The sequence below is a fragment of the Emydura macquarii genome, unplaced genomic scaffold, assembly GCF_026122565.2.
Source record: "Emydura macquarii macquarii isolate MOO-44397 ecotype Brisbane River unplaced genomic scaffold, CSIRO-AGI_Emac_v2 contig_2422, whole genome shotgun sequence".
Taxonomy (NCBI): Eukaryota; Metazoa; Chordata; order Testudines; family Chelidae; genus Emydura; species Emydura macquarii.
The window spans coordinates 30,897,501-30,922,178 of NW_027132559.1; the positions used below are offsets into that span (position 1 = coordinate 30,897,501).

Here is a 24,678-nt window from a genome sequence, read left to right on the forward strand (position 1 = left end):
TTGGGTTTAAAAAAAGATTTATTATCTATTTCACATTACTGCAGCAATTTCAATTTCCTGCAGAATTTAGCCTTGGAGTGCCACAGAAGTCAGTTGTCTCCTAGCAGAATTCAAGTCTGGGACAAGACAGAATATGCAGAGCCCTGATTATGCTCACTTTATAGTCTCAGCATATAAACAAGTCAGCTTCCATCTTTTCTGTCTGGCTTTGACAGACACTTGAAGCAAAAGTGGATGCTGCCTGGCCCTACAACAAACCATTGACTGGAACTTCAAATTTCTTTTTTCCCAGAGGAAGAGGGAGAAATAGATTCTAAAGTTTAAATATGTTCAAGAATATGTCTTAAAACACAAGACCCCAGTTAATTTATTAAAGTATTACATACATAGCGGTCTAACTTCCACCTAAACCACCACTCATAGACATTTCCATTCAGCTCAAAACACTTGGACAATGGCCAAAGAGAAAAAATCTTCTCAAATACACCCTGTAAAATATAAACATGGCAAAAATGTTAACACTGACTTCAACCTCATTTAATAAGCCTAATTAATTTCATTATCTTTTAATACCATCATATCTGTACTCCACCAGTTTAATTAGCCTGACTCCCCACACCTCAAAATAAAGTCAACAGGACTTGTGCCTATTCTGCCCCTCCAGATAAGGCCAGAATACTTGTGTCAATTAATGTTGGTTTAAAATAGTTTAATTTTCACATCAATTAATTTTAAAGCAGCTAGAACATTTTTGTCTACACTGCCTACATCATGTTTTATCAGATAGAGGCCAGAGCCTGAAACCAATTTACTTCCCTTAAAAAAAAACACCCTGAAATGGGTGCAGATACATTTTTGAACTGCAAAACACCATAGATGTACAGCTGCAGCTCACTCCCCACTGTCTACATTTAATTTAAACACGGCATATTCTCAGATTTGGAAGCAGTAAAAATGTGGTTTGTGTCTCATATTGTCTAATCAAATGAACCTATTTTTAGATATCCACATCTGATAGTCACTAGACAACATCCCCAAGTGGCTGTCCCTTTCACATATACACAAATTGGAAACAATTATTCTAGTGTCTGCCTCTGATTGTATCATGATATACTGTACAGTATTTCCTAATCCTCCCTCCCTATCTGTGGTCAGTGCAGTTCTCAAAAGCCAGAAGGAATGAATTCATGGTCTCCCCCTCAGAGATCATTGTTCATATCCCTCCATAAATTATCTAGCAGAAAGTGTTCCTCCAATTCTAGGGGAAAAGACCCGTCTCTGCCATTCTTCCAGGGGATTAAAAATCTTTACTAATGACTAAAACAAGTTGAAAAGGAGCATAATTACCCCAAAATGTTCCTGAAATTGTTTTATTTTTCTGATCAACTTAAAGGGTAGTGGATGTTTTCTGAAAATTCTAAATTTCAACTAAAAAGTTTGTTAAACATTTTCTCCACATTTTTCAATCAGCTCTACCAGTGATTAATCTTGTTTCAATCATTCCAAGGAACTGGACTTTTAAGGCTGTTCCAACACTACTGGGCCCTATTATAAATGTGATAGATTGTATGCGCTTTGGAGAAGAGATGGTCACATTTTGTTCTGTGTTTGCACAGAACCTAACTCAGTGGGATGACTGGGGATCTTAGGTGCTACGCTAATACACAAATAATAATTTGAATATTTCTGCAGATAGATGTTATTCTCTAGGCACCATGATAGAAGTGCTCTGAAAGACTTCAAATGATGTTATGAACAAAACAGCAATTTTTTAAAAAGGCTCCTCCCCCCCCCTTTTTTTTAAATAACATTTCCCCTCTAATTTCCCAGGGATAAAAGCATCTACCATCTTTCCTCTCACCACTCCATTTTGCATTGTAGGCTTAAACAGAGACAATTAGTTATGTGTTTGGAGACCTAAATGAAAGCTTTACAGAATAATTTAGTACTAGAGTTTAGTACTAATAGGACCTGGTGTGTGTGTGTGTGTGTGTTTTTAATACTTAGAAAGGGGCAAATTCTGTCCTTCATTTTGTACCCTGAATCTTTGCAGTATGTGGTAAGTCATACATTTGGCATGAAATTCACATGACAGAAGATCTGCAAAATGCCTATGCACTACTCACACGTCACTTAAATACTCAACAGTAAGTCTTAAGTGGTACATAGACCTTGTGCTAGAAATCTGCATAAGTATGAATTTCACCCATGAGAAACTGGCAATCTCACAAACTGATAATGTAGATCATCCTCCAAAGAGTACAGACCTTCATGTTTCCAAAGTTTGCAATAGACAAATGGCAGCCAAAATTAAGTCTTACATATAGGGTCATGGGGACCAGAGAAAAAACCCTAACAACAGTTATATATATTGGTGTCAATTTTCCAATGATTTCTGACATTTGCTTGGTTTACATATCAAAATGAGATCGGTCTTTTTAAATTTAGATTTTTATCTATTTTCAACCATAAGAACTGTAGTGAAGAAAAATTAAATCTTTCTAATTCCTGGTACTATAGTTCAACCTGGCATCTGAAACTTAAACTTGTTCTCTGATTTGTGCATTGTTCGTCACTGACAACATTTTTGGCATCAGGATTTAGCTGACAATTTTGTTGAGATGCATGAGAAAAAAAATGCAGCTTACTCTTCCTTCTCTAACTATGACAGACCTAAAGCACTAACAGTGGCATAATCTTCCACCTGACCCCAAATAAATTAGACAGATAGGCCCTGTCCAGATAAATATACAGAAACTGTGTTGTAATAAGGTGTTATTTTAGAGAAATACTTTTATGACAACCAAAATAAGTAAAGCTATGCTCTCAATTTACATAATATTGTTGGAAAGAACAATGAATTTTAAAAGTGTTGTGAGAGAAAAAAACAAAAATGTAGGATACTGAAAATTCCAGCCTCTCACATAAAATGAGTTATGAAAGGGAGGCATTTAAATATTCAATTTCTCCCCCCTATACTTCCCTATACAGTAATAGAAAACTGGTCATAATGTTCTATTCTGAGTGGCTTTCCAAAACGGAATACACAGGCTACTATTAATTCTCTAAGGTACAAATAAATATAATTTACAAACCTGAGAATTTGCTAGAAAATATATACACATAAGTAAAGAAATTAGTTTCAGCAGTAAGCCAAAGTGCCAGAAGCAGTTCCCTGTGGGAGAATTGAAAAATCAATGGGTATCTGGATGTTACTTTTTCAAAACATAAATGATACATTTAGGAAGAAGTCAGTAGCTGTGACACACAGATATCCTTTATAATTTAATATGTATATAGTCTAGGTACTAGCCAGTCACATTTTGCCATTATCCAAACATTATCATTTGATGATTTTGCTTTCTTTTATATGAAGTAAAGTCCAAACCACAAACATTTATAGTCATTAATTCACACATTCTAGCCTCAGGATACCGAACTACAGCCTCTACTGGCTTGAATGAAACTGATGTGCATATATCCGATGACACAATTTAACCCTACAAAAGCAAACACTACTTTAAAGACTCAGTTTTGCCAGATACTCAGCATGTGAATTTCTAATTTTAGTTATACATGAAAAATCTAAAGAGCAGTTATATAAAATAAGTGTCTATTTAAACTGAGAGTCAGGAGTGAGGTACAATGAGGCACAACTAATTTTGCTCCTCAAAACCGTCAGTTGAAGAGCAGTATTTTGCCACGGCTAGGCAAAGGAACTGTTCCCCCCAGGCTGCTGGTTGACACGGTTTTGTCCCCACAACTCAGCTGTGGAAAATGGATCTCACTCTTGCTTCACACAAACTGGAAGCTGGCAACAGGCACAGAGCTGAGGGAAAGTGGTCACTGAAAGGAGGAGCTTTTGGAGGATTGCAGGAAAGTACTGCTGTGAGGTTCACAGTAGGACTTCTGTTGCACAGTACACACGAAGAAATAGGAGCTAATTGTCAGAGAGATATCAGAGTGCTACACACAAACTCGTGAGCTGATTGTCAGTGCTTTAAAATTAAGAGTAAACATTCTCGACATTGTGTCAAAGTACAGGTCAAAGTACCGGTTCTGCAGTATGTATTCCAAGTACATGTTTAAAGTGTTTCACTATCATAAATGCAATCTACACAATTTGAATATTGCACCGCTAATACGTGAGGGAAGAAGTAGTTACTCACCTTGTGCAGTAATGATGGTTCTTCGAGATGTGTCCCCCTATGGGTGCTCTACTGTAGGCGTATGTGTGTCCCTGTGTTTCTGATTGGAGATCTTTGGTAGCAGTGTCCATTCGGCCCACACATGGGCTCTCCCTTCTTGCTCTGCCTCGAAGCTCATTAGCGCTGTGCAGGTGAACCATCCTCAGTTCCTTCTCTATCGCAGATTCCTTATCAAGAGTTCCAAAGTAGAGGGGAGTATGGCGGGTTGCAGAGCACCCATAGTGACATACATCTTGAAGAACCATTGTTATTGCACAAGATGAATAACTTCTTCTTCAAGTAGTGTCCGTGTAAGTGCTCCACCATAGGTGACTCCTGAACAGTATCCCTAATGGGAGGTTGAGGCTTCGGAGTTGAGTCTGTTATATATGATAATGCTGCAGAGCTGAAGCTAGCATCGGAAGCAGAGTTCCCAGTAATCACATAGTGTTCTGCAAAGATACGTACAGACCCCAGGTGGCTGCTCTGCAGATTTCTGAGATAGCAACAATCTTGAGGAAGGCAACAGAGGAAGAAACTGATCTTGTGCAGTGTGTGCGAATTCCAGAGGGAATTACTATGTTGTGAACATGACAGTAGAACTTAATACTCATTTGGAGAGCCTCTAGACCGATATTGCTGTGCCTTTAGAACTTTCTGCAATGGAAATGAAGAGCTTGGGAGGTTTCCTAAAAGTCTTTAGGTAGTAGATTTTCCTAAAAGTCCAGGTAGAAGGCCAGGGCTCTCCTAACGTCACCAATCCAGGGAGTGTTTGACCCTGAAAGCATCAAGACAGGTTTGTCTAACCTGTCTCTGTGTGGCCTGCAAACCAAGCTGAACTATGTCTACAGACACCTCATGATATTGGCATGATATTACAAACATACCAGCTGCCATGTGCCCCAGGAGCTGGAGACCATGTCTGGCAGAAGTTTGAAGGCTGGCTTGAACTGTCTATATAAGCACGGACAGTCTGTGAAATCTGTGTTGTGGAAGGAGTGCCCTCACTTGCAGTGAGTCAAGAATGGCCCCTATAAACTCCAAGTGTTGTACCAGAATCAAGGTGGATTTTTAGATGTTGATTTGCAGACCGAGGTTCATGACTACGTCCATAGTAGAGGTCTGTAAAGCTTCTTTGAAGGACGGGCCCTGAGGAGGCAGCCATCCAAGTATGGGTAGATCATGATGTCTAGGTATGTAGGTGAGCCGTCATTATGGAGAGGACCTTGGCAAATACTCTGGAAGCCATACTCTGTACTGGTAATGGTCCTGACCCAGAGTAAATCGGAGGAATCATCTGTGAGACGGTAGGATTGATATATGGAAATATGTGTCTTGGAGATCAAGGGCCAAGAACCAATCTCCCTGTTCCAAAGATGGAATAATCACTGTTAGTGTAACCATCGAGAGTTTTTAGGCCTTGATGTATTTGTTCAGTGCCTTGAGGTCCAGTATGGTCTCCAACCTCCCTTTTTCTTGGGGATCAGGAAATATCAAGAGTAAAACCGTTTGCCGTAGAGATGTAGAGGAATAGGTTCTACGGCTCCTAGGCGGAGGAAGTGATCCATCTCTCGTTGCAACAATTTGTCGTAAGAAGGGTCCCTGAAGAAGGATGGGGAAAAGGTGGGGGCTGGGAAGAGAGATGAAGTGGATCTAATAACCATTGGAGATAATCTCCAAAACCCATCTGTCAGATGTTGTGTGTTCCCAGTTGTGGTGGAACAAAGCAAGGCAACATCCAAAGGAATGCGACAGGTAGGGAAGTGGCAGCTGATGTTGAAGGGAGTGGTCTCTCGGGGCCTCAACCATCAGAAAAGGACCTGGGGGTTACAGTGGATAAGAAGCTGGATATGAGTCAGCAGTGTGCCCTGGTTGCCAAGGCTAATAGCATATTTGGCTGCATTAGTAGGAGCACTGCTAGCAGATCGAGGGAAGTGATTATTCCCCTCTATTTGGCATTGGTGAGGCTGCATTTGGAGTATTGTGTCCAGTTTTGGACCCCCCACTACAAAAAGGATGTGGACAAGTTGGAGAAAGTCCAGTGGAGGGCAACAAAAATGATTAGGGGGCTGGAGCACAAGACTTATGAGGAGAGGCTGAGGGAACTAGGTTTGTTTAGTCTGCAGAAGAGAAGAATGAGGGGGATTTGATAGCAGCCTTTAACTACCTGAAAGGGGGTTCCAGGGAGGATGGAGCTAGGCTGTTCTCAGTGGTGGCAGATGACAAAACAAGGAGCAACAGTCTCAAATTGCAGTGGGGGAGATCTAGGTTGGACATTAAGAAAAAGTTTTTCATTAGGAGGGTGGTGAAGCATTGGAATGGGTTATATAGAGAGGTGGTGGAATCTCCATCTTTAGAGGTTTTTAAGCTGCGGCTTGACAAAACCCTCACTGGGATTATTTAGCTGAGGTTAGTCCTGCTTTGAGCAGGGGGTTAGACTAGATGACCTCCTGAGGTCCCTTCCAACTCTATGATTCTATGTCAAAACTTATGTTTTGAAGTGGCAGACTGCAATGTTGATGTTGAAGATTGAGGGCCTGATGGTTTACGCCTCTGGAATTTAGATTTCCTTCTCTGTGGCTCATAGTAGCATTGTGGTGGGAACTGTAGTGTATTTGGTCTGTAAGAAGACTGAGGACTAAATTTTCTCTTTTGTCCTGGCGTATAGATCTCCAGTGACCAAAATGTGGCTCTGGAGTCTGTAAGTGTGAGGATTGACACATCAGTCTTCTCAGCAAACAACTTAGAGCCTTTGAAGGGGAGGTCTTCAACAGTTGTTTGCACCTCCTTTGGGAATCCTGAAGGATGCAATCACAAAGCTCACTGCCATCATGACCACTGTTGAGATGGACTGGGCCACTGTATCAGCTGCATCAAGTGCTGTCTAGAGTGCTGTTTTGGCCACCAACAGCCCTTTTTTGATAATGGCTCAAAATTTTTCCTGTTGTGATTCCGGGAGATGGTCAATGTTAAGTTTGGTATAGTTCATGTACTCATGTTTTGCTGTTAAGGCCTGATAGTTTGTAATTCTAAACTGCAGAGTAGCAGAAGAGTAGGCCTTTAGTCCAAATAAGTCAAGATGCTTCCAATCCCTATCATAAGGGCTGGACTTGGAATGCTGTTGCCAGCCAAAGGAGTTCACTGCAATTTTCACAATGGAATTGGGTGGAAGATGGGCAAAAAGAAATTCTGTATCCGTGGGAGGTACATAATAGTTTTTGTTCGCCCATTTGTTTGTCGGTGTGGCCGATGCTGGCATTTGCCATATAAGCTTAGCTGGGTCCAAAAGCGCCTCATTGATGGGGTGCGCTATCCTGGAAGAGGAGGACGTATGTCAAATATCCAGCAGTTTATAGTGAGTGTTTGTTATCTCCTCGAGAGGTATCTGTAAGGATCTGCCACCCTCTTTGTCGGTCTTGGAAGAGTTTAAAATTGTCAGCCATGGACGGTGGAGGGGGCATGACTACCTCGTCTGGAGAGGAGGAAGAGATGTTGGTATGTGGTGTAACCTCCTCCTCCAGGAGTTTCTCAGGAGCTTCTGAAACTTTAAAGACAGTGGCTAAGGGGGAATGCCTTGCAGCCTCTTGGTGTGTAACACCCAATGCCCAGGAAGCATGGTGCCTATAGGCTGCCCACAGATCCAAATAGGGTTCCTGGGGCATGGAAAAGTCATGGTTGATCATACCATGGGGATTGAGATCCAGACCTAAGATATGACAGGGAAGGCCCAGGTTGGTAGTGGGAGGAAACAGTGAGAGTGATGGGAGAGAACCGCCTCCAGGTCAGTATCCAACTCTCCCCTGAAAGCAGTGGAGCCAATGCAGTGACTGGAAGTGCCTGGCTCAGTGCCAGTGGTTATTCCTGGGCTCAAGATGTGCTCGGTACGGAATAGGGGAGATTCTGGCACCTCAGATATTGTGAGATCTTTAATGAATCTAAATTCTTGCAGTGCCACAGTAATCGGTACCATCAGTGGTTGCTGGTATTAGATTGCTCCCTCAGTACCACCAGACAACCTTGGCTGCACCACGCGGTCCGATGATAGTTGCCTCACAGTCATCAGAACCAAGGGCATCCATACTGATGCCATCTTCCCATTGGCGGTACTGTCTCCACTCCTGTCCCTGACTGGTGGTACTGCTGCTTTGGTGCTTGTGCCCTTACGCAAGCCTGTGATATCTGTCACACCAGAACCACACAATCTATGGGCATCATGCTTGGTCGCCTTCAGTGCCGAGGAGACTGAATGTGCCGCAGATCTCCTCTGGCTGTCTCGGGCTCACTGCGAGGGCTCGAAGCTCTCTTTTGGATGTCTTACGTGGGGAGTCTGAGGATTTCTTCCTTGATTCATTGGCCTTAGAGGTGGAAGTCTGTGGAGAAGATTCACGTTGCCTGAATGCAGGCCAGGCACAGGCTGAAGAGCTCCCTCCATGAGGAGTAGTTACAGTTTCAGTTCCTGGTTTATTCGGAATCTGGTCTTTAGCTGCTGACAGAAGATTCACTTCTGCGGAATGTGGCCCTCCCTGAGGCGACCAACACAGCGGGAATGCCCATACATTACTGGATTGGACTTCTTGCAGGAGAGGCACTTCTTAAACCCAGGCAAAGTGGGCATACCCCTTACTGTGTGCAACCTCCAATATTGGGGGAGGGAGGGGAACGGGTAACAAAAAAAAGTTTCCCCCCACCAAACAGTGGAAGAGAAAAAGAAACTAAAGAAAACTATGAGACTGAGAACACTAAAACTAGCTAAGATCAAATTTCTAAAGAGTAAAGTATCCATGAACGAGCTGCTAATTAATCTGTCGCTAGCCAGGGGCGATTGAAGGAACTGCGGGTGGTTTGCCTGTGCAGTGCTAATTAGCTTTGAGAAGGAGAAAGCGCATGTGTGGGATGAACGAACGCTGCTACCAAAGATCTCTGATCAAAAGTTCAGGGATACATGTACACTTACAGAAGAGTACGCATAGGACACTACTTGAAGAAGGGGGATCTATGTTGTGACATATGGATGCTTTACTCTCCAGGTCACTGGTTCTAATCTAAGTGAGGTAAATGAGCCCCAAAACAGTTATCACATGACAGCTGTTCACTGAACTACAGTATGTGAAACAAGTTGGTGGCCTCACTTCAGTTTCTAATGAACAAACATCCACATTACATGAAATGCATTTAGCACCACCTTGACAATCTCAGCAAAAGGGCCATACGCTGTAGCAGCATGGAGACTCCTACTAGGAAAGAGATAACAAAACTAGTCCCTCAAGAAGAGGGCACAAAATAGGAGCACAAAATAGGGGAAGTTTGCAATACTGTTGCTCATGCTGTCCATTTTCTGCGGACAGAGTATTTTTCTAGAGTACTAACTTCAGTTTGTAAGATAGAAAATACACCAACCTATTCCCTCTCAAAGTTCCATAATGAAGAATGGTTGTGAATAAAAATAGTTCTGAATTTCATTCCACTTCTAAAAAAAAGAGTTTTTGAAAATAAAACTGAAAACTATAGATAACATTGTTAAACTGATTTCAACGAATACAGGTATAGCAATTTAGGAGCAAGTTCATGGAATATCTCTTAGCTTGCATTCAGCAATTGTTTGTTTCTTGCAGTGTTCAAACAATTTTCAAAACCTCAGAAATAGAATTCATATTCCAACAAACAAATTTAAGCCAGGATACGGGTCAACAAACACTTGATATGTTCTGTTGAGAACTTTCCAAGCTTGGTGGACAGTGGTTTAACTTATTTATAGAATTTAAATGTACATTATTCAAATATCCAAATAAAGACAAACACACTAGCTATCAAGTTTTGTATATGTTTGTAATTGTGTACATTATCATGTAAACACCTTTACAGTAAAAGGAAAGAAACAAGATTCATTTTACCATTTGCTTTCTTCTGGACTATCTGAGGCCATGCAGCTAATGTAGCATAGATGATCACAAACCAGACAGTGACTAGTGGAACAAAGTAGTAAAACTGGTAAGGTCGATCCATCACTATACATAACACCACAACCAGGAAATTGAGTCGAAATAAAACCTGTGGGGGGTTTGGGATGGGAAGGAAGAGAGAAGAGTGTTTTCATTAGGAAATACAATAATCAAACTGGTTTTCTTTAACAGCTATACAAATTCTATAAATATTATGCATATCAGTTTAAACAGCTACAATATTACCTTTATTGAAATATGAATGGGTGCCTCAAAAAGCAGTTCAAACTTTAGGCTATATAAAAATGAAGTAGAGCTGAATGGTTGTAAGTTTCTTGTTTGAACCAAGATACAATTTGATACCAAATAGGGTGAACCAGTCAGACATTTAAAAAATGCATAGTGTGCTCCCTTGCAATAACTGGACAAAAAAACCCTGTAACACAATCTGTTCTCCAACCATCCTTATACTGGAACAATTGATTGTTATGAACAACATTGGACTTTGAGATGCTCTTTCATTTTTAAAAGAGAATAACTAATAGATCTGGTAGAAAAACAGCTCTCTTGCTCTCTCTAAGGAAAATTTCATCTTTTCAAAGAACTTAAACCCCCCCCCCCCATGAAAAAAATTGGCTGAAAAACAAAAAAGACCAGTTTTTGCATTGAGAAAAATTTAATTTTTTCAAGGAAAACACACTTTCTGTGAAAATCTTTATTTACTTAAAAATAATTAGCTATTGAAAAAACTGACAGAAAACTTTCAGCCACCCTAATAAGTAACTTTCAGCTATTTCTAAATGCTAAATACTTTGTAATAAAGGATACTAAACATCCTGACAAAAACGCATCATTTAAACTTCACAACTAAACAAAATTTATTTCAAACTGTTAATTATATTTTCTGAATTGAACATTTTAAAAACCAAAATGGTTCAAGAGGATAGCAGATGAAGCCAGAGATGATCATTGCCCAGGAAGGGGAAATTAGAGATAAAGTGATAAAAAGGAAGTTAATGTTAAGAGAGGGTTTCTTAATTACAGGCCTGTGACAGATATAATGAACACAAGCCTATCTTGAAACTATTGTATTTATCATTATCTGAATGTTTGAATCAGTCTTGAAAGCATGAAAACTTTAAGACCATTATTCAGAAACAAGCCGGACGACATAACCCTGTGGAATATTCACAACTCTTTGCATCAATACATTTTATATGTATTTGTGTGTCCCTGGCTCACTGGGGCGGGAAGGAAGGGTGAGGATTTCCTGTAGAATTTGGAATCACTAAGGGATGTTTAATGCAAAATCCCAACGCTAGTTATGCAGACTCCCACACTGACGCCGTACCTCCTGAGGAAGGGCAGAGTGATTGGTTTTACCTCTTTGAAGAAGCTGGGAGACAGAGGCTTTTTGGGGATAAAGAGCGAGTTTGAACAGACTGGTGGGCCTTTCTTTTGATTCAACAAACAGACCTGACCTTTGGTCCAAGGGCGGGGGCCTAATGCTGCTGAAGGGTTGGAAAGACAGTGACTTGCCAGATTCCCCCATGTGGACGTTGGACGATTTTTAGTATATTTAGTGTGTGCTTAGACCTTTTTATTGTTTTATTTGTTTTCTCTGTCTGTTTTTGTCCTTAAAATAAATATACTCTGCTTGGGAAGAGCTGGTTGGTCATTGGTAAATCACTGTCATTGTCCTTGGAGTGAAAATAAAGAGTAATGGCTGGACATTTGTCAGACCTGTTTGGAGAAAATCACAGCGAAGTGCAAAAGGACTGCAAACTCAAAGGTCCCTGCCCAGGCAGAGGTGACACTAGGGGCTTGAGATCTGAATGGACATTCCTGGAGCAGATCATGGAGGTGAAAGGGTTAAAGGTGCAGTTACCCTGAAACTGTGACAGGGCCTAATAAGCACTCATTTGAGGAAAGCAGCCAATCCACCAACTTTTAGGGAAGCATTAATAACTAAAACACCCAATACCTTTCTTCTTGATTTTACTAACTATGAGGGAGAGCATGAATCCAATATGCATACAGCAGCTTAAAGTTCTAAAACTTAAGTGAATGAAAATGGCATTAGTTCAAACTAGAGATGACAGTAGTTTGTCCCATCCAAACCAAGACCTGCAGTCTTGGAAACATGCAATCCAGCATGCTGGAGTGCTGAATCCAATTGCTCTTATCCACAGAGAAAGAAACTCTGTGTGACATATACGCCTGTTGCTGGCATTTGGAAATTCTTTACAAGCAACTCCTGTCTCAGACCTGACAAATTCACTACACCTAATACACCACCTTCATGGTATTTATCCACAAAGAGTAGCATGTGCTACTATATGTAAAGAATGCTCACTTACCTCGTAACTGTTGTTTTTTGAGATGTGTTGCTCGTTTAGGTGTGTGTATGCCACATGCATCGGTGGCTACAAGTTTTTCCCCTAGTGGTACCCATAAGGCCGGGGCTAGCACCCTCTGCAGCAGCGTGCGTAAACGCTCGTATATAGGGTGCTGCCGGCTCCCCTCCCTTCCAGTTCCTTCTTGCCAGAACTCCGACAGAGGGGATGGAGGGTGGGTTGCGGAATGGACATGAGCAACACATCTCGAAACAGTTACAAGGTAAGTAACCATTCTCTTTCTTTGAGTGCTTGCTCATGTCCATTCTGATTTAGGTGACTTATCAGCTGTGACTCTGGAGGTGGGCAGGACTTCATGGCCGTGAAGATTACAGTACCACTCTGCTGAACCCTGCATCGTCCCGAGCTTGCTGCATGATGGCATAGTGGGATGTGAAGGTATGTATGGACAACTATGTAGCGGCCCTACAAATATCTTGAATAGGCACATGTGCCAGGAAAGCCGCTAAAGATGCCTGGGCCCTTTTGTAGTGGGCCGACAAGGACACTGGAGGCGCGACTACAGCTTGTTCATAACAGGCTCGAATGCAGGCTGTAATCCAGGACAATATTTGTTGCAAGGAGACTGATTTTCCCTTCATCCTGTCAGCAATCGGTATGACGAGTTGCATGGAGCGGCAAAACGGTCTGGTCCTATCGATGTAGAAGGCTAGAGCCCTCCTTACATCGAGCGAGTGGAGGCGCCTCTCTTCATTAGAGCTGTGAGGCTTAGGGCAGAATACCGGCAGGAAGGTGTCCTGATTAATGTGAAAGTGGGAAACGCAGGATGAGGGCGGAAATGGACCTTGTCCTTGAAGAACATCATCTAAGACAGCTCTGAGGTCAGGGCTTTAGTCTCCGACACCCTGCATGCACAGGTTATTGCTACTAGAAAGGACACCTTCCAGGACAAGTGTATGAGCGAGCAGGAGGCCAACGGTTCGAAAGGCAGAGCAGTGAGTCGGGACAGGACAAGGTTCAGGTCCCACTGCGGAACTGGCTCTCTAATAGGAGGGAAGAGCCTTTCCAACCCTTTAAGGAATCTAGTTGTCATCTTGTGAGAGAAAACCTATCTGCCCTGTATCTGTGGGTGAAACCCGATTTTGCTGCCAGATGAACTTTTACCAACAAAAAAGGCTAAGCCTTCCTGTTTTAAATGAAGCAAGTAGTCCAGGATCACCTGTATAGCAGACTTTGTCGGTGATAGTTCTGACAGGCTGCCCAGCAGGCAAAGCGCTTCCACTTTGCTAGGTAGGACGCCCTAGTGGAAGGCTTCCTATTTTCCAACAGCACTCTCTGGATCTGGGCTGAACAGTGGCACTCTTCCCTGTTCAGCCATGCAGCAGTCGTGCTGTCATATGCAGGGAGGCTAGGTCCAGGTGAAGTAACCGACCCCTGTCCTGGGAAATGAGGTATGGGCACAGCGGCAGAGACCAAGGACGAGGCATTGAGAGATTCAAGCCATCATATATCCCAGGAAGCTGAGGCATATCCTCGCTGTGGTAACTGACTGGTCCCTTAGACTGGCTATAAGCTCTGTCATAGCCTGCAATCTAGTGTTGCGCAGTAGTGCTTTGGCTTGGATAGAGTCCAGGACTGCCCCCACGAACTCTATTCTCTGTACAAGCATAAGTAACGATTTATGTTCATTTATTAACAGGTCCAGCAAGTGACACGTGTCTCTCAGGATTCCTATATTGCAATGGACCTGTTCCCTTGAGCAACCGCTGATGAGACAATTCTCCAGGTAAGGAAACACCTGCACTCTCCTCCACCTGAGGTGGGCTGCTACTACTGCCATACATTTGGTAAAAATGTAGGGAGCAATAGAAAGACCGAATGGTAGGACCACGAATTGGCAGTGTTGCGCTCCCACTGTAAATTGCAGGAACCTCCTGTGGACCGGGAAAATAGCTATATGAAAATAAGCATCCTTTAAATCAGGGGCGGCAAACGAGGTCTAGAGATCGCCCGGATCCAGAGAAGGAATGATGGCCACTAGGGAGACCATGTGAAATTTTAGCTTTTTGAGGAACTTTTTGAGGTCTCAGGCCTCCTTTGCCTTTGGAATCAGGAAATACCATGAGTAGAATCCTTTGCCTCTCAGACTTTGAGGGACCTCCTCCACCACTCCCATTTGCAGGAGGACTTGTACCTCTTGGACAAGGAGTTGCTCATGAGAGGGGTCCCTGAAGAGGGACGGGGAAGGAGGGTGGGATCGAGACGAACTCTAGGGTGCAGCCAGTAGCCACTGTGTTTAACACCCAACGGTCCGATGTAATGGCCATCCAGGCTGGGAGAAAAGAGGCAAGGCGGGAGCAGAACGGTCAGGAAACTGGATCTCGAGTCTAAACTGGTCGGTCGCCCCCAGGCACACCTTCAAAAGCTTCTCTTTGCCCCAGTGACGCTTGTAGCCTCTATTTCTCTTTCTATAGGGCTCCCCTCTGGACTGGCCTCTGAAGTGCTGCTGCTGTGAGGGCCTGAAGTGTCTCCTTGAAGAGGATGGGGTATAAAGGCCCAATGAACGCAGCATGGCTCTAGAGTCTCTCAGACCATGCAGCCTAGAGTTTGTCTGGTCCACAAATAAAGTAGTGCCATTGAACGGAAGGTCCTAGATAGACTGCTGAACTTCTGTTGAGAGACCAGATATCTGGAGCCACGAAGCTCTTCTCATTGATACCGTAGAAGCCATTGCCCATGCTGCTGAGTCCACCGTATCTGAAGCTGCCTGCAAGGAGGCCCTGGCCACAGTCACACCCTCCTCCAGGATGGCCTCGAACTGTTGTTTGGAGGACTGGGGGAGGGAGTCAGTAAAATTTTCCAGCCATTGCCAGATGTTAAAATGGTATCACCCCAGCAACGCCTGCTGGTTAGACACCCTTAGCTGTAGGCTCGCTGTTGAATAAATTTTTCGGCCAAATAAGAATAAAGAGGCAAAGAAAATGAACTTTAGAGTGGAGCTCATTTGCCCTTGCCTGTCATGCTCGTTAGCTGCCGTGACCATCAGTGAGCCCGGAGATGGGTGTGTGTACAGATATTTGAAACCTTTAGCGGGCGTATAGTACCTTTTCTCTGCCCGTTTGGACATGGGGGGCAGAGATGCTGGGGTTTGCCACAAAGTCTTAGCCAGCTTCACTACCCATTCATGCACCAGGAGAGCCACCCTACAAGGTGCTGCGTACACCAGGATGCCAAAGAGCTCATCCACAGGTTCTTTAAGCTCCTCTACTTCAGGCCCAGGTTATCTGCTACTCTTTTTCAGCAGGTCCTGATGTGACCTATAATCGTCCAGTGGGGCAGCAGGCAAGGGGCCCGCTACTGCCTTGTTTGAGGAGGATGAGGCGGCCGGTAGCTGAGGGGCTACTGGTGCCTCTTCCCTAGTCGGGGTGGTCACCGATGGATTTCCCAATAGCGACTCCTCATGCTCCGAGTCGACGTCTAAGGCTGGTGCCGTGGCGGGGTCTTTTGAAAAGCATGGCACTGAAGTTCCCGTAAATGAGAGTGGGTAGGGCACTGCAAAATGGAGAAACCCCCACGGGTTCCAGTATTGCCAGAGTCCAGTCCATTGTCCTTGAGGCCATCCCCCCATCTGAGGTGGCATGGGGAAAACGGCAGGGGGCTTTGTAGCCTGCATCTTCAGGGGGACTATAATTTCCTCCCCGAATCCAAAAAAGTATATCCCGGTGACCACGGGGGTACCGATGCTGCCTGTTTCTCTGTGTCTACACCAGAATTCTGATGTCGGGGAATGATGTCCAGAGCCACAGTGTTGGCAATGTCTGGATCACGTCTTGTCCTTCGGCTTTTTGTGAGGACTTGAGTGCTGCCAGGGCTCCGGTTACCTGCTGCGTGCTGGCGATTGGCGATGCTGCAGGCTCAATGAACCTTGGGGCTCCGAAGATCAATGCTGATGCTCAGCAGAGCGGTGCTGGTGCTCCAGGGATCAGTGCCTAGTGCCCGGAGACCATAGGCATGAATCCAATGTCCCGGCGCAGTTCTGGAGACCAGTGCCGAGAACCCGATGAGTGCCTTGAGGCCGGAGAATGGCAACCAGATGATGGGGGCAGGGCTGTTGCATAGATGCTGGCATCCCCTTCAACTAACACCCAGCTAGAGTGTCTGCTCCTTGGTGCAGGGGCCTACCCTCTCGCGATGTAGGCAGCACCAGCATGGCCAATAGGTCCTTCATCACCTGGAACACCTCAGCGTGGAGGGGACCAATAGGTGGCATGGGCCTCTCCCACTCCCTGGAGTGGGCAGTGGTGCGAATGTCGGGCTTGATGCCCGCCTGGGCGGGCAGAGACCCTTTCTGGGCTGACTCAGGCTTCCCTGAAGTTTTCTTAGCCAGCTTTGGTGCCGGCCAGCACTCCTTCAAGTGCGCTTTCTTTTGGCACTTCTTCAGCATCAGGGATGCCAAGTGGTGCCAAGTTGACTCCGATGCTGGAGGAGCGCTTTTTAACAATGCCATGGTACTTTGTCCTGAGTCTGATCGTCTCTGACACCGGTCTGGGTGCTGCCTCCATCAGAAGAGCCTTCAGTCTAATGTCCCAGTCCTTCTTAGTTCTTGGGCAAAAGCAACTACAGATCTTAGTCTTCTCAGAGAGGTGAGCTTCTCCCAGGCACCTTAAACAGCTCTGATGCGGGTCACTCAATGGCATAGGTTTCTTGCATGAAGCACAGGGTTTAAACCCCAGGGAATGGGGCATGCCCCAACCCTGGGAACTTACTAACTAACAATTAATCAACCAATTTTAAACTATATACATTAGGAATATCTAAAAAGCTAGAAACCACTAGGCAATGGAGACTTGCGAGAGCAAGAGAGTTGTTCCAGCACTGTCATGGGCGGTAAGAAGGAACTGGAAGGGAGGGGGGCTGGCAGTGCCCTGTATACGAGCGCATAGGCATGCCACTGCAGAGGGAGCTAGAGCCAGCTCTAGAGGTACCACTAGGGAAAAAACTTCCAGCACAGGTGCATGTGGCGCGCACATATGCCTAAATCAGAATGAACGTGAGCAAGCACTCAAAGAAAAACCATTCTATTTGAATCCTTATTCTTAAATAAATCTTCTTTTGGTTTCCTATAATTGAACTCAAGTGCTGTGTGTGACACAGAAGTGTTGGTCTAAGGTAAAACTGGTAAACTGGTGTACATTGTTCCTTTGGGAACAGAGGATCTGGGATTTCTGTGGGATATCACAGGGGGACACTCTGAAGGGAGTCAGGGTATGGGTACATCTATTTCAGCCTGCAGGAAAAAGGCAGGGCTGGTATAGCCCAGAGGAGAGTGCTTTAGTGGGTAACATGATGTTTGGGTGAGGGAGCTAACACTCAGTTTGCACAGGGAAGACTTTCTTGCACTGGAGGCAGATGCACAAGGTGACTCATAGCCCTGGCTGCCCTGAGAATCATCACCCTCATCACAGTGAGAAAAAACTGATTTTATTTCCAGGCAGTAGTATCCTGGATTCAACAAACATTTATTTATTTGTATAAGAAAGAGCCAACAGAAAAATGTTTTAGTGGTATGTCAAATAGAATCTCCACATTAAACAGACAAGATGAGGGGAATGGGCTGGGGAAAGAAGGTGGAAGAAAGATTCAAAATGGATAATTTAGATTAAGTTTGTTTCAGGCTTGCTTTTTCATATATGACATTGGTTTATTTTCACCACATGTTGTGCCCAATTTCTGATGAAAACATTAAGAATGATTATTTTTCACCTCAGCTGCATTCTAATGTTAAGAGCCTTCCCACTAAAAATGTTCATTATGTTTGTACTAGATACACTAGATGGATCCATCTACATTAAATAGACCAGGTTAGCTAGACACAGAGACAATGATTAGTTTGGTATTATGAATATCAACCAAAATAATTTTAATCTCTGATATTTTAGTAAGTGAAGGAAGATCTGAACTTGGAAATGTTTCTATATAAATCAATAAAAAGATTTATTCTTACCTGACACACTCTATACAATCCAAAGTCTCCTCTGATCCAAAAGTATGAAAAATGCCCATAACCTGTTTGGAACAGATATGCAGCAACCAGAACCCGAACGTGCATATACACAGGCAAAAACTGTTGAGAAAAATAATTTACCCTTTACAGAGGGCCACAGAAGTTCTCTCTCTCTCGATCGGGGACAAGAGGAGAAAGTTCTTCTGTATTTTAGGCTTGTTGTGTTTCTGTTTCATAAAGCTTTGTGTCATTTTAAAACAACTGTAACTAAAGAAATAAATTTTATGCCCTACTTACTATTACTTAAAGCAGTTCTTTTTTTACCTAGCCTCTCTCAAATTGTAAAATCTGAATAAACTTCTTGAAACTGTACAAACAGCTCTACTTTCTTGTGTGTCTATAGCTGGATTAAAAAGAAAAAAGGATTCTTGAAAGTTTGCCCTTCTTTAACAGTTTCAACTCCTAAAACACAAAAAAAGCTGTCTCCAGCAACTTAAGAACTTTTCATAAATAAATTAATAGTCTTCTACAATGAGGAAATAATTTCCCTTCATTGGGTATATGATGCAAAAAAAAATGGTACAACCACTTTGATATTTTTACTTATTGAAGGAAATGATATAAATGAGACCTCACAAAAATTGTCTTTAAAATTAAAGGTTAAACAAGGAGCACAATGTGAACTGTTTATGATACTCAAATCCTAATGCATGGATATTTTAACTTCTGTATCTTGGAGGTAAATGGCAGAAGCTTATTTTTCCTTTACAGCATTGAATCCAAATCACATTACTTTTTTTAAAAAAAATAATGAAATTCAATTCACTCACAGTGCTTGCTCCAGAGATATGATAAATCAAAATAACGAGCTGCATCCAGCCTTTCCATTCATCTGTCTGCTCTCTATTTAACATCTTAGTCTATGCAAAACAAAACAAAAGTGTTGCTATTCCAACAAGTACAACGAACATCTACAAAATGAGGAGAAAGTTCAAAACAATAAAACTACTTTATGGGCAGTCAGGTCTAAGAAGAAAAACTTCTACACAAATGACATTTTATAAAATTCACGGTGTATTAGATGTTGCCCCATAAATCAATGCTCATCTACTAGTTTGAATTACTATTTGACTCTGCAAATCCTTGTGGCCAGTTGATGGATGAATCATATCAACAGCTGCACCCACAAAAATGTATTACCCATTGCACTTGTGAAAAACCTCCTTTTGCACTTAATTACCGGTTGTGTACACAATTACTGAATTTCCAATTGCAACTGCATATTTTTGTGAGTGCATCAGCTATATCTTTTTGAAAATTTGACCTGTAACATTTTAGTGAATAAAAATTAAACTGAATTACAATCTTGAACTGGGAAATTACACCAAAAAGATCTTTACCTCTTTGGTGTTTTCGGTATAAAATACCCCCAAAACCAGGATGTAGATGAGTGGTATGAAGAAAGATGAATGTGTATAAAATTTGTTTTCCTTCATGAATAGATTTGCTCTGTCACACAAATAGAAATAGGCCATGATTAGACCTAGTTTGCAGAAGGAATGTAATAGCGTCTCTAAAGTAGAAACAGGTGATGTATTGGTGATAGGTTTTTTCTCCTCTCCACTTTCCATATCGGTGCATGGCTTGTTCTTTCGATGATTATTACGATAAATAAAATTGAGAACTAAATATCCAAGAATGGACAAAGCAAAAAAGCAAAAAGCTAGTTTCTGTATCAGAGTGAGGGGAGGCTGAGGCTGGCAGCAGGAACCATCAATGGGCTTCAGAATCTTATTGCAGTAGACGTTCATAAGAATCATTGCACTCTGTCAAAGACACAAGTAATTAGCTATATCAAACATTCTCAGTATAGGAGATTTTTTTCAACAATACTGAATATTAGCAAAAAGGCATTTTCCCTATCATTTTATATTTAAGCACTTCATATATCCACACACAACTAGCTAAACACAATTCCAGGATTAAAATAACCCATACTAAACAGATCTAAGTATTTTAAAAGAGTCCTAATGTAAACAAACAGCTTTAATTTTTATTATTGATTTTGAACAAGCAACAAGAACCAAATCATGGGCTGGAGCACAATCCAAATAAGTAGATCTGGGAAGGTCTGTCGTGGAGGGAGTGGGAATGTAGTTCTTCTACCCCAAACTGCAGAATGGCAGCAAAATTGCTCTGTAACCATTAGTGCAGACTCAGTGTTGCAGTAACCCATGCAGCTTGCCAGTTGACTTGCACAGATGTGGATTCAATAACCCACCTTCTGCCTCTCTCTCAGCCTGTACCCACAACCACAAACTCCCTCTATGTTGTGCTGCAAGGAGCCTTTATAGAGGCACATATAGCAGGGGTGGCCAAACTTCCTGACCGCCCAGATCCTCCTCCCCACTGGGCAAATCCTCTAGCCCCACTACCCTGCTGCAGGGCAGAAACTCCGAGCTCTCTACCCCAATAGGTGGAGAATGGGGAGTGGGACGGAGGGGGGCACATAGGAGGCTCTGCGAGCTGCACTTTAACTGTAAAAGGGCTGCATATGGCCCATGAGCCACAATTTGGCTATCCTCGATATATAGGATGATGATCCCCTGAAAGGATTCGCCACATCCCACCCAATCTCCTCCATAACAGAATTACTCCTGATACGCTGAAGATCTTGCATACCCACAAAGGGCGAGATTTAGGATTTAGCCCTGAGAGCAACTCTCCAAAGAGCTGTGATTGACATTAATTTGTGCAGCAGAAAGCAACAAATTTGCAGCTTGGACTTCTCAGGATTTGAAGGATCTAGAGATGGTGTCAAATTGCATTTAACATTCAGAAAAAACAATTTTTTAAACAGGTGCATAGTTATTTACTAAACGGTAGTTAGCATAATTAGCATCTTGTAAAATTTGTTTGCAAGATCCCAAAAGATACGCTTTCCTCTGCTGGGATCTTGCAAACCATTTCCTGGAAAACTCTTGCATGTCATTTTTAAGATTACAATCATCGAGGGATACCAAAGTTCATACTATCTGACATTATGAGTACAGCATGTTCAATGAAAATTTGCTCCATTATTGATTCTTTGTTCTATTGACTACCAATGAAAGTACTCACTGTTTCTCTGCTTGATTCTGGGAGATGCAGGCCATCCGAAGATTGCATGATAGTTTCTTGTGCTATCAGTTTAGAAACGCTGAATACTTTAACCTTAGCTTTGGAATTTCTGGAGCTGCTGTTCAGAATACTGATTGCAGCTTCATTGTAAGCATCTATTTTCTCATTAGTGATCATTTTCCTACTGTCACTCAACATATCTTCATAAACAGGATCTGAATTTAAAAGAATGTTAAGCTTTATTAAAAAATCAATCATCATAATTAAAATTGTATATACTATATTCATCCGAAAAGATTAATCATAATTTTTCAGTGCTACAACTGCATGGTAAAATTAATGATTTACCCTTTGTATTATAATCCTTGTTTTTTTTAATGAGGTTTAAGCCTAATTGTCAAAATTCACTGTAATCTTCAAATCTGGCATGCAAGAATTTAGTTTGGGAGCAAGTTTTCCTAAAACCTCTCAGGACATGTATTTAGTCATGTGGTAAAAGAGAGATTTTCTTTTCTCAAATGCTCCTCCACATTCCACTAGTCCAGTGTGCCCACATCAATACTAGTTAGGGATTTTTTATTTTGTTTAATAAAAAGCCTAACTCTGCTTGTTCATAATTCATAATTTTGAATGTGTCAATTGAACATTAGAATGGGCACATCAGCCATCAACACTGTTACGGTTACATAGGTATTCATATTCTAATGTAAAAATCCAAAACCATCAAAATTAAAACAAGATTAGCTACTTTAATTCTATCCTCTAACTCAGGGGTTCCCAACCTTTTTGGCTCAAGGGCCACAGATATCATTTTTACAACCCTGAAGGGCCACCGGTCTCCACCAGCAGGCCCCCTGCACTGCAGCCAGACAAAAAGAGTTCAGTGAGAAGGCTGCCTCCTCGCTGATCTCTCATCTCTGCATCTCTGGCTGCAGCAGGGAAACTGCACGTGTCCCACAGCCCTGTGTGCTCCACCTGGGTTCCTCGGCAGTGGCTCCCTTCTGCAGCCCCGGGGGACGGAAGATCAGTGCTCCCCTCCCTCTGGCTCCAGCAGGGACCACAACACGTAGGGACCTAGGCAGAGTGCTTTGCTCTCTGCTGGAGCCGGGGTTGGGGAGCACTGATCTTCCATCCCCTTGATTGCAGCAAGGTGCTTGCATCGGTCTTGTAGCCCCACGGAAACGTGCTCCGCCTGGGTCTTTAGGCAGCAGCTCTCTTCTGCAGCCAGCAGGAGGGGAGCCGCTGGCCACTTTGAAAGCCCTCACGGGCCACTTTTGGCCCCTGGGCCACAGGTTGGAAAGCACTGCTCTAACTCATATTCATTACATCACAATATTTAAATTCATGATCAAACACTAGTTCTCAAATAATTCAATACATCTTACTATTTTTTCTTATAACCTTAAACACATTAAAACACTTATATTTTTCATACCTCTACACTTGTGTTATTTTCATAGTCCGGGATATCTTTATTGACATTGAACTTTTATGCATGCTCTCTAAATATATATTTTAATGTAATATATCACTTTTTTCCAAATCAGCAGCATAGCTCGGTGGAGTTCAATATATGAGGCATTTAACTGAACTAATGTAGATGGCCTACGTATTTCAGCAAAATTTTCACCATTACTTTATGACATACTGAAACTGTAAAATTTTGGCCAATAATTGATTATTTTGTACATTTCACATTAATGAATTTAATGGATATACAAAACACTCACATGCCACACATAAATCTGAGGGCTTAATCCTGCAAAACAGTAATGTACACTGTGCTTCTTACCATAAGCAAGCCCCCAGAGGTGTCAGATACAGATACTGATTGCTATGGGACTAATTATGGTAGTAAACACTACACCTGATAAGTATGCACAAAATAAGGTCATAAGATTGAAGAAAAATTGCATATGCTGTATTTGAGAAACTGTATGTGATCATGTAATTAAAAATGAATACACAAAAAATGTGAAAGTTAAGATTGCATGTATAAACTGAACTTTGGCAACACTTGACTTTTAAACCATTAACTAGGCAAGATTAACATTTTCTTAAATTTCTCTGCTGTTTTTTAATGTAAGTTAAAAAATCAGCCATGTTTTTAAGGTTTGAAAATATTTTACACCAACAGCCTACTTGATGTATGTAATTAACTGTAGTCATGGTGTGCATATTGGGTGTAGGCATGCTCTGCCTTGGTGCTCCTTTTTGGAAAATGTATACCTTTTTGTCTAAAGGCTAACTCCCTAACAGAAAAAGACTTGCATAGGTGCACTTCCCTTAAGTTTTATCATGGGTTGCACAAGTCAAACAATTTGAAGAAATTTTATTACAGGAATCTTTCAACAAGAGGTCAGTGTTTAGGGAAATTAAAAAAAAAATTTAAGGAAGAAGAAATCAACTGCTTGTGTCTAGATGTAACGGTCAACATACACAATTTCAGAAAGTTCTAATTTGCGAAGGTAGGAACAGGTAAAACACATGGAATGTACAGTCAAGAGGAAATGGGTGGAATCTAGCATAACAATATTTTGGAAAGTTAGTTTTGACAAAGATCTCAACAACTGGTCCATGGACTGGCACCGGTCCCTGAGATCTCCCTGACACAATTTATAAAGGCAGCAGGCTGTCCCTGGTATCAAAAAGGTTGAGAAACACTACTCTAGATTTGATAGCAAATTTTCTGAATATTTATGCATGCACCAAACTGCTCTGAGGTTGTTCATAAGTAAAGCCAGGCAGTGAAAGATGGTTTAGTCCTCCACAGCCTTCAAAATCATGATTCATATCAGACAATTACAACACAAATTAAAGTTACCTACTGTATTTTACCTTGTAAGACCCAATAAACCTCACTACTCTCTGCTAATTTTTCCAAAAGAGGTGCTACTGAAGTGATATTGATCTTATACTGCGTGAGGGCTTCGCTGCTGCCATTGTGAATCTTGATAGACCACTAGAAGATTAAAGAAAAAAAAAAGGAAAAAAAAAAATCAGATTTGGCATCCTTGAAGATTATCATAAAACGTGACTGACTCCACTACATCATTAGCAGCTATTTTTGC

At 42.2% G+C, this 24,678-nt stretch overlaps 1 protein-coding gene across 5 annotated transcripts in view; it reads right to left on the reverse strand.

Moving 5' to 3' along the window:
• The window catches only part of CASD1 (CAS1 domain containing 1), a 60,830-nt gene that overhangs the window by 6,690 nt on the left and 29,462 nt on the right, over positions 1–24,678 (reverse strand). For 4 of the 5 annotated variants that reach the window (XM_067562180.1, XM_067562181.1, XM_067562182.1 and 1 more), the window contains 8 exons: positions 24,446–24,569; positions 21,608–21,822; positions 19,888–20,313; positions 19,318–19,407; positions 18,488–18,607; positions 10,079–10,235; positions 3,096–3,175; positions 387–488 (listed from right to left, as the gene is read on the reverse strand). In XM_067562180.1, coding sequence (XP_067418281.1) covers positions 387–488; positions 3,096–3,175; positions 10,079–10,235; positions 18,488–18,607; positions 19,318–19,407; positions 19,888–20,313; positions 21,608–21,822; positions 24,446–24,569 — 1,314 coding nt within the window. Of the gene's footprint in view, positions 1–386; positions 489–3,095; positions 3,176–10,078; positions 10,236–18,487; positions 18,608–19,317; positions 19,408–19,887; positions 20,314–21,607; positions 21,823–24,435; positions 24,570–24,678 lie in introns of those variants that run through there. The other variant, XM_067562185.1, reaches the window with a different exon arrangement.